The sequence below is a fragment of the Triturus cristatus genome, chromosome 5_1 (genome assembly GCF_964204655.1).
Source record: "Triturus cristatus chromosome 5_1, aTriCri1.1, whole genome shotgun sequence".
NCBI lineage: Eukaryota > Metazoa > Chordata > Amphibia > Caudata > Salamandridae > Triturus > Triturus cristatus.
The window spans coordinates 89,354,425-89,370,891 of record NC_140587.1 but is presented as its reverse complement, the minus strand read 5'-3'; the positions used below and the strand labels follow the sequence as shown (position 1 = coordinate 89,370,891).

Genomic DNA, 16,467 nt, shown 5'->3' with positions numbered 1-16,467 from the left:
GAAGTAAGGAATCCCCTCTCTTTCCAAAGACGCCCAAAATTGAACGCTACACCAAACGCATACTGGCTGTCAGTATACACATTCACTCTTTTTCCTTTTGACAACACACATGCTCTCGTTAAAGCTATCAGTTCTGCTGCTTGAGCTGAATTGTGTCTGATACGTGCTGTTTCCGCAACTGTATGTAAAGTAGTAACAGCATAGGCTGAAACTGTATCTCCATTAGGGAGCTTAAAACAAGAACCATCCACCCATAGAATTCCATCCGGATTTTCTAGCGGCGTATCTTTCAAGTCAATTCTTCCTTTTGTCTCTTCCTCAGTACGGAGGAAACAATCATGTTGGTTTTCAACGTCTTTATCTACTGGAAGAGGCAACAAAGTAGCTGGATTTAAAGTGTTACATCGTTTGATGTGCACATGACTAGCCAAAAGTGTCAGCTCATATCCAGACAGACGTGCACTCGTAAGATGCTGTGTTTTCGTTCGGTTTAGTAAGGTATCCACTGCATGCGGCACCATAACAATAAGTGTGTTATCTAACACTACTCCAGCAGACTGTCGAATAGAAATTGCTGCTGCTGCTGTCGCTTTAAGACAACTAGGCAATGCTTTGGCTACTGGATCTAACGTAGCTGAAAAATACGCACATGGTCGCTGTTTGTCTCCAAACCGCTGCGTTAAAACTGACAACGCACAACCCTCTCTCTCATGGACATAGAGCGTGAAAGGCTTACTGTAATCGGGAGTACCCAATACAGGAGCAGAACATAGCGCAGCACGTAAGTCAGTGAAACTCTTCTGACATTCGTCAGTCCATGGAAGGGGCTGAGGTGTATCTTTCAAAGTGAGTGCCAACAGAGGTTTAGCTAACAAAGAAAAGTTCGGAATCCACTGCCTACAATAAGAAGTAATACCCAGAAAGGCACGTACCTCCCTTTGTGTGGATGGCACAGACATTTGCGCAATCGCCTGAATTCGTTCTGGGGTTAATCGTCGTCCCTCCTTTGATAGGAGATGACCCAAATAGGTAACCTCTCGACGAACATATTGTAGTTTGGAAGGTGAAACCTTATGATTCAGATAAAACAAATGGCGTAACAATGCAACAGTCAAATTTTTGCAAATATCTTCTGAAGCAGCAGCGATTAACAAGACGTCCATGTACTGAATAAGAGCAGCACCAGACGGCAAATGAAAAGTATCAAGATGACATTTTAAAGCTTGGCTATAAATAGAGGGACTTTCACAATAGCCCTGAGGTGCGCGCTTGAACCGGAAGCTTCGGCCTCCAAGAGAGAAGCCAAAAATATCCCTACTCTCTTCTGCAATGGGAATACTAAAGAAGGCATTCTTTAGATCGATAACAGAAAACCAAGTCGCTGTGGAAGGTATCATTGTCAACAGAGCAGTGATATCTGGGACAACAGGAAATTGTGGTACAACAATTTTGTTTACCTCCCAAAGATCAATTACGAAACGATATACAGGAGGCTGAGAAGGATCAGTGCATTTAAGAACAGGAAGAATAGGACTATTGCATATGTTTCCTCTCGTTTCTTCAACCACACCCTGCTGAATCAAATCATGAATGATTTCCAAAAGCGCTTTTTCACCTTCAATGGAAATTCTATACTGTGGAATACGTGGCAATTCAACATTAGGCTTGAGAGTGACAACATAAGGTGGAATCTCAAGACAGCCCACATCGTTCGGACCTGTGGCCCAAAGCATTGCCGGAAGAGAAAGCAATTCAGGTGGAAACTGATCTTTGGACAAATACATTGGAGAAGTCAGTTTCCGTCCTAAAGTAAGATGTACACCAGAAGGAGAACAATATATCGTAGCATGCATTCTTTTTAATAAGTCCAAACCCAACAGATTCTCACCACAACCATTCGTCAAAAGAAGCGGAGCTTCCAAATCATAAGGGCCAATTGAAATAGGCAAAGGGCAAGAAACCGGATTACGAACAGGGGCGCCAGAAAATCCTACAGATACATTCGTTAAGCCAGACAAAGGTGCCCCAGGGAGTTTAGAATGAATGATAGAACTTCTCATCGCACCAGTATCTAAAAGAAATGGCTCTGAAACACCCATTGTAGTGACATTAACATAAGGTCCATTCTGATCTACTGGAATCGACTCCCTTACTTTGTCCATGGCTGTCCTAGTTAGCATGAAGACTTTCATTCCCCTCTTCAATGTAATAATCCTCATTGTGATACTGTGTAGACCGAGCGTTTTGCTGGTCAAAGTAATTCACGGAATTAGAAGGAGGAAGGGAACGCTGTTCTTGGGTCAACATACCTCGACCTCTACCTCTGTTTGCTGACTGGAGGGCAGCACGACCTCGTGGAGCAGATAGTGTCCCATTTTGCTGCAATAAAACCGGACAACTATTCTTGAAATGACCTTCCTCTCTACAATAGGCACATTGATTAGGACCTAACAAAGGTCGCGGAGTATATGGCTCAGGCTTTTGATACACCCTCTGAAACTGGGGAGGCTGTTGAAACTGGGGCTGAGCATAATGAGGTGGATAAGCCTGTTGCAAGAGAACCTTCGTTTTTAATTCTTTAGTCTTTTTCTCTTGCTTATCTCTTTCTTCTTTATCTCTATTTTCATAATATTGAGCAGTAGCCAATATCTGGGCTGAAGAGGAAACAGCCAATGAACTTTCGGAGTCTTTCAACTTATGCGACAGCTCGGGAAGCAAATTAAATACGAACTTATCTACAAATAACTGCTGTCCACCCTCCGTAGTCATGTCCTGACCACTGTGATCAATGAATGTCTCCTCGAAACGAGTGAAGAAATCGGAGACACTCTCATCTTTCTTCTGTTTACACGCGGCTAGTTTATTCCAGTTAACTCTCAAGGCAGGCATCATCGTTTTCATTAATGTAATATTCCTACCAGGGAGTTCTGAAATCAAAGCATCAGGCTTCGCACCACCCACTTGGTTTCTATCTGCGGCAATTATAGCATCCCAGTCTCCACCTAATTCTTGGGCATGATTTTCTTTACGAATCCTAGCCCATAATGCTTGTGGAACTACATTCCCCATCAACATGTCAATATCTGCTAAATTCATGATGCAGGCTTCAACAGCCAGTTCCATCGGCTCCTGAGGAGTTCATCTTGGCCGATTTTCCGCCTATTTCAGCTGCATCGTCATTGGCATTGATGGTCAATCTTAAATCTGGGTCGCCTCTTGACCCATGCCCTGCCAAATTTTTGGCGAAGATGGCGGCGGTTGTAAATCCCTTCGCAAATCCACTCTTGAATCTCTCTTTGTGTGAGGGGGTGGTCCCGAAGGCTTGGAATCAGGCGATGCTGATCCCCCTCCTCAAGAAGCCTGGCCTAGACCCTGAGGCGTTGGCCAATTATAGGCCAATCTCTCTTCTTCCTGCGCTGGCTAAAATTGTGGAGAAGCACGTGCACACCGTGCTCTCTGGATTTTTGGAAACCAACGATCTGCTTCATCCTACTCAATCTGGCTTCCGCCCCAATTTAAGCACCGAGACGGCGCTTTTGGAGGTGTCTGAAGCCATTAAGGAGGCACTGGATTCAGGAGGTAAAGCTATGCTTGTCATGCTTGATTTGTCGGCGGCCTTTGACACCGTCCCCCATGAGGGTCTCCTCGTCAGACTTCATGAGATCGGTCTGAGGGGGACGGTGCTCAGCTGGTTTAGATCATTCTTAGCGGACGGTCGACAAACGGTCTGGGTCTCCCCAAGCTCTGCCGTGATGCCGCCTTTGGGAGTCGGAGTCCCTCAGGGCTCTGTGTTGAGTCCGACTCTTTTTAACATCTTTATGACTCCATTGGCCGCTCTGGCGGAGTCCTTGGGGGCCCAGATCATATCCTATGCTGATGATACTCAGCTCCTCTTTACGTGTGGGAAAGGTGAGGAGTTTGACGGAGAGAGTATTCGTGAGTGCCTTGGGGCTGTTTTCAAATGGTTCCAGCTGAACAGCCTCAAATGCAACTCAGATAAGTCTGAGGTACTCTTTTTTGGTTGTACCTCTGTCCAGCTTGGCAGGAATGGTGGCCGACTAATATGTTTCCTCCTGCACATTCCTCCCAGCAGGCAAAAAATTTGGGAATTAAGATCGACAATGGTCTGACGCTGAGATCTCAGATCGTCGGTCTTACGGGTACATGTTTTGGCCTCCTGAAGATGCTCCGGAAGTTTCTTCCTTTGCTTTCAGAAGAGCACAGGAGGATCACTGTGCAGGCCTTACTTGGCTCCAGATTGGACTATTCTAATGTCCTATATTTGGGTCTTCCGGAGTATCTGTTACAGCGCCTTCAGGTGGTCCAGAACTCGGCTGCTCGGGCTATCTTCGGCCTTCATAGGCGAGCCAGAGTGTCTGGCCTTCTGCAGTCCCTGCACTGGCTGCCTATCTGGAAGCGGATAGTCTTCAAGGCGTTGACGCTGGCTCATAAGGCTCTCTATGCCTCGGGCGCGAAATATCTGCAAAGGAGGCTTACTTTGTATCGCCCGGCTCGATCTTTGCGATCCGAATCTCTCTTCCTTGCGGTGGTCCCTCGAGTAAAGAGGGCCCGCGTAGGGGTCGTTCCTTCAAGCTGAAGGCATCGCAACTTTGGAATGCTTTGCCATTGTCTGTACGTAGCACGTCTAATTTGCTGATCTTTAGGAAGGGCCTTAAAACTTGGCTCTTTGCCTCTTAGCATGCTTTCTTCCTCAGTTTTGCTGTCTTTCTTTTGTCTTTCTATGTTATGATTTTATGTTTTCAAGCTGCCAATAAAAAGTGCCGGGACACTCCAATGGAGTAGCCGTGCGCTATAGAAATCCTAAATAACATAACATAACACAGTTTGTGACAATTCTTTATAAAAACCTGCAGGGTTCTTACGAGGATCCGGTAGAGACTGTTTAAGGGCTAAAACTTCAGATCTTTTCCAGGGGACATGTACCCATATTCGCTGGAAGTGAGCAGGAATAGCTTGATTACCACCTGCTGCTGGAACCTCTTCTCTCCAAACCGGAGGAACCTCTCTCATTGGATAATTTTTCAGTGTCAACCTAACTGAAGGATCGGAATCTAGAAAAGTCTGTGAGGTAAATAAGGTTCTAAAGGTAACAAGTGTCTTTACAGCATTCTCAACCTTAGAACCCACAATGAGTCCCTTATCAAAATTAGCCTGAATGTCTAACAGACCCTGAGGAACCAAACCCAAGTCCATATCCTCCCATCCTTTAATAAGAGTATGACACATAGCATTGAAAACATATCTCTGCGTAGGCGCATTCCACTGTGAGAAGGTAGGCATAATGTCAGGTGCACTATACCGAGGACCCTTCTCAATCCATTTACGAGCAAGAGAGTCCAACTTTTCTCGTTCTTCGGAAGCTGGGAGCTGACTATGAGACTGTCCTCGAGAAAATGCCGGAGACACATTTAACGCCTCAAAGAAAGGGGATAAAAGACCAGAGACCGTATCTGTGAGTCATTTACGCATAGACGGAGAATTGGACATAAGAATAGGGGACAAGGTATTAGGCGAAATAACGGAAGAGAAATCAGTAATTACCGGAGGAACAGAGGGCAAAGAAGATGAAGGTAAAGGAGTCGAAGGCAAAGCTGGCAGAGGCGGCAATACTTGAGGGGGCAAATGTGGAAGAGCAGGCGGAGGCGCAACTGGCGGCTGAACAGGCTGTAACAACTGGGGTGCATTGGCACCTTGTGCATAGGGCGGAGGCAATCTCAATAGGTGAGACATCAAGGAATCCTCCTCTAAATCCTTTCTTTTATCAGAGGGGGAAGCTGGCAACATCGGATAGCATTTATCTATCGCCATACGATGCTGTGTCTCTGAAATTTCCTTCGCATTATTAACTTCATCATCTTTGAATTGCTGAGCAGCCTGTATAATGGTCATACCCTGTGCTTTCTTATCTTGTTTTTCTTGCTTAATTTTCCTCTGTTTGGCTTCCTTACGCCAAAGGCGGAAAGAGTCAAACATTGCCGGCCGGGCTTTTCTTTTGAATAAAACTGCTTCCAAATTATCTAGTATGTCAGGCTCGAAACTACCATTTTCTGGCCATTTTAAAACACCATCATTCTTCGTGTATCGGATCCATGCCTTATTAAAGGCAATGGGGCCAACTCCATGTTTAGAATAGAGCTCATAAGTGGGAGTTCCAACCGAAGGAATCGGACAAGAGTCCTCAAGCCGGGAATCCCTATTACAACCAAAGCAACAAAGTTTTCCAAACTTAGTCAGACCAGGCATCTCGTGATTTCACCGGACTGTTCACAAACATCAAGGGGGTAAACTCAGTTTACGCAGCACAAATGCACTTACCCCTCCGCTTCGGCTATTGCAATAGTCGAATCTAAGGACCAAAGAAACAAAGGAAATAAGAAACAAAGGACCAAAATTGTGGGAGCGACCCACCGAATACTTAACTAAGGATGTCTTCTTACGCCAACAGAGGCCCCGTCTATCGTCTCGCTTTACCATACATCATCGAAAGAGGGCCAAGGCAGGGCGGCAGTCAGGGCAGCAGTCGTCAGTAGCCGTCAGGAAGGAGTAACCACGCTGCAAAAGACCTTTGGACCACTTCGACATACAGGGGTCGCTTAACGTGGTTCGCGATTCCTCCAGAATTTTCTTGCGGGGTTCCTCACGACCTTCAGGCAGAACCACTACCTCTGAAGCCGCCCCACGTTGGGTGCCAGTTGAAGAACCAGAACCTTTTGGGTCTGGCCATGCAGGGTACGCCTTAATCTCCTGGGTTCTCCTGCTTCAGCTAACAGAGACACAGGGACACTCTGTCGGCGTAAAAGATCAGATTTTATTAGCTGCAGCTAGTACAGTTGTCCTAGAAGTACACACGGTATGTTCTCAGGAGACTGCCACTTCACTCCGTGGCGCACAATCTTCTGTAGTGCATATGTGAAATATACATTAACCAAAATCACACCTAAAACATATAAAAAGAGCCAATAAGAAAGGTTGGAAAACAGAACAGAACCAATAGGAAAGGTTTGAAAATAAAGTATCAAGTAACTCGAAGAAGCCTCTCCTCCAACTGTGTTTGTCACCCCTCCCCACAAACTAATTCATGAACAGGTTTGTAACTGACTCGCAGGTGGCGAGATACATTTGTGTATTTTGGTGGACAGTTATGAAACGAGAGAATACTAGCAGAGGACAGCGAAGGCCAGACGATAAGATAAAGTCAGAAGAGAATAGTGGGAACCAACAGATAGTTGAGACAGGGATTAGGAAAACCAGACGGGGATTAGTGTACTCGGTCAATCCTAACACCAGCTTTGTAAATAGAGGCAGAAGGCTTATTTTAACACGATGCTGCAGGAAAAGCAGAAGAGACTTTGTTCGCCGTGCTGCCTGAGTGAGGGCAACACAAAATGGCGGCGGAGCACAAAATGGCGGGTCGATTCGATCACAATCGAAAATCGAATTTTCTCAAAGGCCTATGCAATCAGGCAGTTACTGATCTCATCTGGTCCTATAGCAATCTTGAAGTTGCATCCCTTGTCCAAGGTTGTGGCAATTACGCAATTGCAACTCTAACTGGACCGTTGAGGACCACAGAACAACCATTCTCATCAAGAACTAAGATGAGATGCTCGCGGGCACTAGGATCCTTGCTAGATCAGTCTTGAGTGGTCAGTTTCTTCCTGGATGCATTGTTTTTGCTCCTCCTGGAGAGTGTCATCACCTGCAGGATCTGGCAAACAACTTGCCTCTCGTAGTAGGCGGACAAGCTTCAAGGCATTTCGGGGCAGATCCACAGGTTCTCCAGTAGACAGGCTAGGCTTCAGGTTATGTCCCCTCACCTATGGGGATTGGCTATCAGGAAATCACCATTCATGGTTGCAGCTGTCTTTTGAGTAATATGTGGAGCATTCCCTTCTTTGGTTCTCCTTTCAATATAACAATACATTTGTGTTTGGAAAGCACACATTCAATCTCGGGTCTCGTGGCACTGAAATAACAGATGTTTATTGTTACCCAACTAAGTGTCACTTATTTTTTAGACCTCAGAATGAGTGGACCCACGCTAATACCAAATTGTGATCATAAGATCAAACGCTGATTATTGGAGTGGGTGCGTTAGTCCCCTGACCTACCAGACCTGTGCAAAACTTCTCCTCAGACGGTTTCAAGAGGTCCGTGCGGGCTGCTATTACAGAACTGTTCACCATACAGCCCCTCACTGGGCTGTGCAATACCCAACCACACAAACTCCCTCTGAGCTGTGCACTGCTCACACACACACTGACCATTACAGCTGTGTGCTGCACGGACTCCACTGAGATGTGCACTGCACACATACGTATACACACACACACCTAGCTGAGATGTGCACTGCTCACACCCTCACAAACCCACTGAGTTGTGCACTGTTCATCCAGGCAACTCTCTTCTGAGCTGTGCACTGCCCATCCACACAGACCTCTACTAAGCTGTGCACTGCTCACACAGACAGACGTCTACTGAGCTGTGCGCAGCTAAGATACACCCTAACATCTACCGAGCTGTGCACTGCTCACACAAACACAAACACACCTTACCTCACAGACCTGGGAGATGTGCACTGCCCACCCACACAGACCCCACTGAGATGTGAACTGCGCACACACAAACTCCTTTGAGATGTGCACTTATCACACCCACACATCCAGAGATCCCTCTACTGAGCTTTGCGTTGCCCACCCACATACACAGGTAGCACTTGGGTTGTCTCCATCCTGTAGCATCCACAACGGAGTCATAAAGAGAAGTGAGGTCTCTGCACATAGATGTCATCAACTCAACTGAAGGAGTAATAGGGACAGTCAAAAGTGGAGGCTTCATTTAGAGACTCACTCACCTTTCACAACAGATTCTGCAATCCCACCCGTCACCCCCACCATCCACCAAATGACATTGTTCAGGAAGACAAATCAGCTGCTCATTTATTGCATACCAAAAGCCTCACAGAATTTCAAAGGCCCCCCTGTCTCCACTCCCCTCACTTCAGCGGCTGCTACTTCCTGCTTCATCCACAGAAATGCAGGTGACCCACGTACACTCCCTGAGAGCACAGTCATCACCCTCCAATTTGTTCTTGGACTGTCCAGGGCTTTCCAAAATGGATCCATCTGTCCTCCATTACTCAAACTCACTCACATACCATGAACGTGCTACACTCACAAACATGTGTGACATGCATTCGAGATGTCAGCACGAGAGACTGGGCATAGACCGACAACTGGAAGTTTACACAGGTGGGCCAGAAGGCCTCAACCTGAGTGACACAGATAGAAAGGTCTGGTCACATTCATTTCTCTTTGCTATGGTATGGTGCCATCACCACTCTATGCACTGTACCCACAACAGAGACAGTGGTGCACTGCCAACAATGATGGCACATTTGGTGCACCCCTGCAGATCTCAGGATAAGTACAGTACCACACGTTGTCAGGGAAAATCCTAGTGCTCTGTGCACATGCTTAGATTAGTCTGATGAGAAGGCCAAAACAAAAATCAGGACACAGGATAAATACGCAGATGGGCATTCAAGGCAGGGCAACAAGCCAGTCTCCAATATAGACTGTCCTCTAGATTACCACGGGTACTGTCCCACGCTAGCACTACTGATAAATGCATACTATTAATTGTGTAGAGTATTTTTAGAGGTGTTTGATGTTTGTTGCCTTCAAAGTCTTTAATCCTGCGCGATCCCCCTGAGTAAGCATAGTCTTGCTGCACTGAAGGTCATGTGCTAAAGAAGTGTACAAACAAACAAGAATGCTAAAGCCCAGGACACCAGATGAAAGGCTGAGCACCACACGAGCCGAGGCCAGTCATCCTTGATTACCCCATGACTCCTGGAGTACTGGGGTAATCAGGGTATATTGTGCTGTGTAAACATTATTCAACAATTGCTGAACACATCCTACCTGTTGTGGTTGTTGCTCCATAATTGTTAATGAAAAGAGATTACTCAGCAGGCGGGATGGAAAAAAGAATTAAAAGATAAAGACATTACAGGTGTCTGGAGTTCAGAGGAGCGGAAGGAAGTTTACACCCCTAACTGCACACAGGCCCCCCCCAACTGAACTGTGCAATGCCCACGCACACAGCCCCCACTTCAGCAGTACAATGACCACTCAAATAGCCACCTTGTGAGCTGTACACTGCCCTCCCACACTGACCCCTACTGAGCTGTGCCATGCCCACCCACACAACCCCCTCTTAGCAGTACAATGCCCCTCTCACACAGCCCACTTAATTGCAGCACACACCCACACAGAAAACCACTGAGATGTACGTTGCTCATTCCACAGCCCCTACTGAGCTGCGCACTGCCCACTTACACAGACCTCACTGAGATGTGCACTGCTCACACCCACATAAACCCCACTGAGATGTGTACTGTTCCACATACACAGGTCTCGCTGAGCTGTGCAGTGTTAACACCCACACAGACGTCGCCGAGCTGTGGACTGCTCACACACACAGCACCCGCTGAGGTGTGCACTGCCCATACACAGAGCCCTCTACTGACCTGCGCACTGTCCACCCACATAGATCACATACACACAGACTCCATTGAGATGTGCACTGATCACACCCACACTGCCTACCAAAATCATACATACATGCCAACAGACACGATTCAGGCAGGAGACTCCAGATTTTTTAAGCCAAATGGCATTATTTTGATGCCCCTTGCCTAAAACTGCCTCTGTTTCAATATTAGTCAATGGGGAAAACACTCCTCAGATGTTGTTCCCACTAGCTCCCTTTTTCCATGCATTATCACTTCATCAACCTTCCCCAAGCCATTTTGAATAGGGCCGCATACCACAGCACAAAATCTATGATATTTTGAACAGGGTCATATGTATGCACAGTTTGTAATATGTGACATTCTGAAATGGGTGAAAGGGCACAGCAGAGAATATGAACATTCTGAATAGGATCACCAGACTTCCAAAGTCTGATATTCTGAATCAGGTGACAGGGTAGCATAATATGATATTCTGAATGGGATCCCATGATACAGACAGTCTATGATATTATTAGAGAGGTCACATGATACAGAACAGACTGATATTCTGAATTGAATGCCATGACCCAGTGTACCATACTATTTATACTGTGTTGGACTGTCAATAGAAAAGAATGTCGCTCTATACCGGACCTGCCTGTACATTGCATTGGGCTGTCAGACCAGAAGAATTTACTGTTAGTTGAATTTGGATGTATATTTTGTTGGGTTGCAAGAAAACAGGATGTCACAGTAAATTAACACTCTCTGTTGATCATGCATGTTCCCCACTTACACTCAACACCTCACACACCATATGAATGCAGCACTTCTGTATTGTCTTGTATTTACCAAGCAATTTCTCACCTTCAAGAGGTCCAACTCTGGTTCATTGAATTTCTTCTGTAGATCTGTTATTGGGGCATTGGAAGAGGTGATTTGTTGGGACAGTTTGGAGATATTTGCTTTTTCTACCATGGTAAGTTTCTTCTCCATCTCCTCCAGACTCCCGTATAGCTGTTTACCTCTCATGAACTGGTGCAGCTGTTCAATCTCAGACGCAATTCTCCGCTTCTCATCTCTCATCTTGTTCTGTCAGCATCAAGGAAAGGATGGTTAGATTCTGGGAAGCTCTCAATGAGCATCAACATATGTAGCATATAGGCTGGGGGACAGAAGGCGGGGCACAAGGCGTTCTGACAGAAAACAACAAAACTAGGGCTGGTGCCATATTTTGGAGCATAGGAGGTGCTAAGCTAAGCAAGAAAAAAGTGTTTTTCTTTCAGCTGCAATCTCTTGCTACCTTCCCCTCTACTGTCTTTCTTCCCCGCTCCCACCTGTCCACCCACTGGTAGAAAAGATGGGCACAGACTAGATTAGAATCCGAGCTCTCTGTCCGAGGAGCGGGATGAGGGCAGTGACAGTGAGGCTCTACTGACATGAGTGTCAGACTGAGATATGAACACAGTTGTGGAAGGTGACAATCTGTTGCATGTTCAGTATTGGTAAAACAATTCCAGCAACCAAATACCTTGAGAATAGAGATATAAATATTGCAGTCAAAATAACATCATAGGCTTCCTCTAAACATCATAAGCATAGAGGTCCCTGTGTAGCTCCCCCCAGGCCTTGTGCTAAATTGATAAATTCAGGAAGGTTCCTCCAACTGCCAAATGTATCCTTCCTATCGCGTTTATGCCTTCTTAAATTCACTTGCCTGACTGCACACAGCCTACCCCCACTGCGTGGTGTACCTCCCAACAACACAGCCCACCCCTGAACTGCGCCATAGCCACCCACACAACCCCCACAGCCCTTCAAAAAGTTGTGCACTGTCCCCCAAACAGTATACCCACTTACATGTGCTCTACATACATTGCCCAATCACACAAACCCCGTCTGAGCTGTGCACGGCTCAGCCACCCACCCCAGAGCTGTACACTGCTCTCTCTCTCTCTCACACACACACACACACACACTGACCCCTAGAGCTGTCTGCTGCACTGAGATGTGCACTGCTCACACAGACACCCTTAGCTGAAATGTGCACTTCTCACATTCTCATTCTCACAGGGACAACTGAGATGGGCACTCTCGGTCTGGACAGCCATCTACTGAGCTGTGCACTGCCCACCCACACAGACCTCTACTAAGATGTGCAATACTCCTACACACACACGGACATCTACTGAGCTGTGCACTGCTAACACACACACATGCAGACATTTACTGAGCCGTGCACTGCACACATATGCAGAGACATCTACTGAGCTGTGCGCACACACAGACCTCTTTGAGCTGTGCACTGCTCAAACCCACACAGACCTTGCTCACACACACACAGCCAACGATGCAATGTGCACTGCCAATCCACACAGCCCTCTACTGAGCTCTGCACTAGCAACCCACATAGAACTACTGAGCTTGGCACTGCCCATCCACTGAGCCCTCTACAGACGTGTGCACTGCCCACCCACACATACCCCGATGAGATGTGCACTGCTCACACAGGCTCCATTGAGATGTGCACTGATCACACCCACACATCCAGATAGCCCTCTTCTGAGCTGTGCAGTGCCCCCTCACACACTCTCATTGAACTGTGTAGTGACCACACAGAAAACCACTGATTGTGTATTGCTCATATACACAGCCCCAGCCTCCCAATATTAGCTGTCACCTGCCTAAAAGTGCATCTGTTTCAATGTTAGTCAAAGAGAAAGTAAACTCCTCAGATTTTTTTCCCACTCCCCCTCTTTCCAAATGTTGGCATGTGTGCATTATTACTTTATCAACCTTCGCCGAATCCACTGCAATGACTTAAAAAAATATTCCTTTGCTAGTGGCGTAGAAAGGATGGCATGGGCCCTGGCGCAAGCAAGGAAAATGGCCCTTTGACTGCTGTTGGGGTAGTAAAATACAGCTAATACTAAGGTTCAACGGGCCCCTCAGGGCTCTGGGCCCTGTTAAAATGGCAACCACTACACCAATGGTAGCTATGCCCCTGCTCTTTGCCGCGCCCCAACATTGGGGTGGTGTATGTCCTCTGACACAAGCTTTGGGATGTTCTGTTTTTGGGGGTGGAGGGGGACAGACCACCCAAACACGTCAGAGTCATCCACAGAAACCTGGACATATATACGCACCAGCTGTTATTTAATTACATCACTTGGCCAAGAGCCCTGGTTGAGCTTCACTGATTGACTGAAAAAAAGTAAATAAATGTTGTTAGGGTTGGCCCTCAGTGCATGGGTCGAGCTCCTTTGGGGGTCATGTCTAATTGTTTTCAAATGTGCTTTCTCAGGGGCAGAAGTGTTTTCCCCTGGGGGGCCAGACACTGCCCACCAGGGGAAAACACACATTGTAAAAAACATGTGCACAGCATATGCCACAGAAATCAATCATCAGCAGGTTATGCAGAAAATTGTAAATGTATGTGCTGTTTCCAGCATACTTTATACAAACACAAAAGGAAGGGTAGGAGAACTAATCACTGCCCCACAATCTCTAATTCTATTACCAATACCACACAGAAGTAGGGCAGGCCAGTAATCCACACACTCTAGTCGTAGAGTTGCAACCTATTGTATTCCTATTCCCTCCTTTAATTCCAAACGAGCATCCATTGTTTATTGAGGGAAAGTCCTCATCCATGTGAATGTGGCATAATTCATCATTTGGTCAATCTGCCCCATCCGGTAAGATGATACCGACCCGGAAGTCTGAACCTTGATCTGAAAAAAAAACCCTGGGAGAAGAGAGCTCTGAATAAAGTATGCTCTGGTATATATAGGAGACCAGACCCTCAAATCATAAAACTATCTCTGCGCATATCCTGGATATATCCTTCATTATTAGGATCGCACAGGGTAGGATAAAAAATGGTTACTCCTCTGTCAGGATCAAACCTAGACGGGTGTGTGGGAGTGATGAAGAATCACTACACCCTCACATCCACTGATAACAACATGTTTCGACCAAATGAAAAGATACCCGCCTGAAGAATAATTTACTATAAGTGAAGGGTCCTGGGCCTTCATCAGGACATGTCAATCAAAGGTCCCTACGGTCTGTAAAGCATGCATACAGCATGAAATTGAGTAAGAATAAATCTTACCTATAATCTAGCACTTGTCAGTATAACTCAGGATAAAAAACAATAACCACATAAAAACATCAATTCAATATGTGTGATAGAAAAGAAAAAGGGGAAAATTATAAAAACAAAGACTTTAAACAATTTTTATGCTGTGGATCACTATTGTACACACAGTGAAGGAACACCCGGGATTCACTTCTAGATAAATTGTTTCCATTCCTTTTGAGCCAAATCCAGTGTGGCCATGCAACACGCAAGTCAGTATAATTTACCCTGCATCCATCAGGGTATGCCTCACCAGTCACTAAGCAGTTGGAGCTCTCCTGTAGTCACACACTAAAAGATTTTTTACAAAAATGATTGGTTGCTTCATATCTGAGCACATTCAAGCACATTCAATTGTACCTGCATGGAGAAATTCAGACCCCGATACGCGTGTCTCACAATTAATATGCTGGTGGGCGTGGTAAATACCAAGTCAGTAGTATGACCTGGGTGGTGGTGTTGCCCACAATAAAAATCCTTTGTGGAAACAAAGGAAGCTTGACCTTCCTATATATGTGAAATGTTGATTGATTTTAGTAGGACGTTTTTAGGCAGTCAGCATAGATGGTGTCTTGGTGGATAACTGCTGCCCAGGCCCTGACTCGGGTTATGAAGGCAGCTACTGAGGGAGAGGAAAATAGAGAAGAATCTGGAAGCGATTTTTCAGTCGGTAGAGTTCTATCCAACGACTTGTCTTCCAGTGATTCTGAGGAGCACGATGATGGCATTTGTCCTGTCCCTTCGCAAGCACAGATTGCACAGCAGAGAATCTGTAGCAGAGTAGACCAACCCCAAGAGTGGGCACTTGCAGTGGTAAGCACAAATGGAGTGCTCTCTTGGCTGTCCCCCAATTTAGTTCAGCCCCAAATTCTGCCGTTCACTGGCGACGCTGGATGTAAAGTCGATGGGGGTGATATTTTGCCAATTTACTACACCCATCTCTTTTTGAATGTTGCCTTGCTTGAGGAAATTGTGGGCTCCCACTTCACTTGAGGAGTGAAGATGTTTTTGGACCTTGCGCTCTAAATGAAGTTAGTGCACAAACTAAGCTTGCAGTCCTACTGGTCTACTCTCACGTTTTAGGTAACGCCCATCTTCGCAACGTACATGAGCAGAGATCTTTTTTTTTGTTGCTAATGCTGCATATGCTTCATTTCAAAGACAATTCAGCTGCACTGCCCCGGGACTATTCAGACCATTACAGGTTGACCAAAGTCTGGCTTGTCATTGAACATTTGCTTGGCAGGTTTCCAGAGATCATACTCCTGGAAAGAATATAGCTATCGACGAGTCCGTGATTCCGTACAAAAGGCAGCTGCTGCTCAGCAGTACATTGACAGCAAAAGAGTTTCTGATGGCATCAAGTTGTACATGCTGTATGAGAGCTCCACTTGCTACATATACAGCTTAAGAGTATACAGGGAAGGACACCCCTCTAAACTCTGTAGTTTGCCCTCCCATGCCAGGAGTCATGGAACAAATGATATGGGAACTTGTCCAGCCACTCCATCACAAATGTTAGAACCTTTATGTCGATAACTTCTATATTGGAGTAGAGATGATCAGTGAGCTGCACAAAACTGGCACAGTGGCATGTGGTACAGTTTGTTGTCACCACAAAAGATTCCCAGAGGACCTTGTTTGTGTAAAAGGTCCAAAAATCTCAAAGCACTGTGCTCCAACGAACTGCTTGCAGTCAAGCACTCTGATAAGTGTGATGTCAGTACAATTCATAATGAGAGCACTTCCCCCATAATGTTTGGGGTCAGATGGCCAAAATTCA

At 46.0% G+C, this 16,467-nt stretch overlaps 1 protein-coding gene across 1 annotated transcript in view; it reads right to left on the bottom strand.

The window, feature by feature from the left end:
- Positions 1-16,467, bottom strand: part of LOC146830285 (E3 ubiquitin-protein ligase TRIM39-like) — a 199,185-nt gene that overhangs the window by 128,718 nt on the left and 54,000 nt on the right. Inside the window, exon 3 of the mRNA XM_085604474.1 lies at positions 11,408-11,632. Coding sequence (XP_085460600.1) covers positions 11,408-11,632 — 225 coding nt within the window. The remainder of the gene's footprint in view (positions 1-11,407; positions 11,633-16,467) is intronic.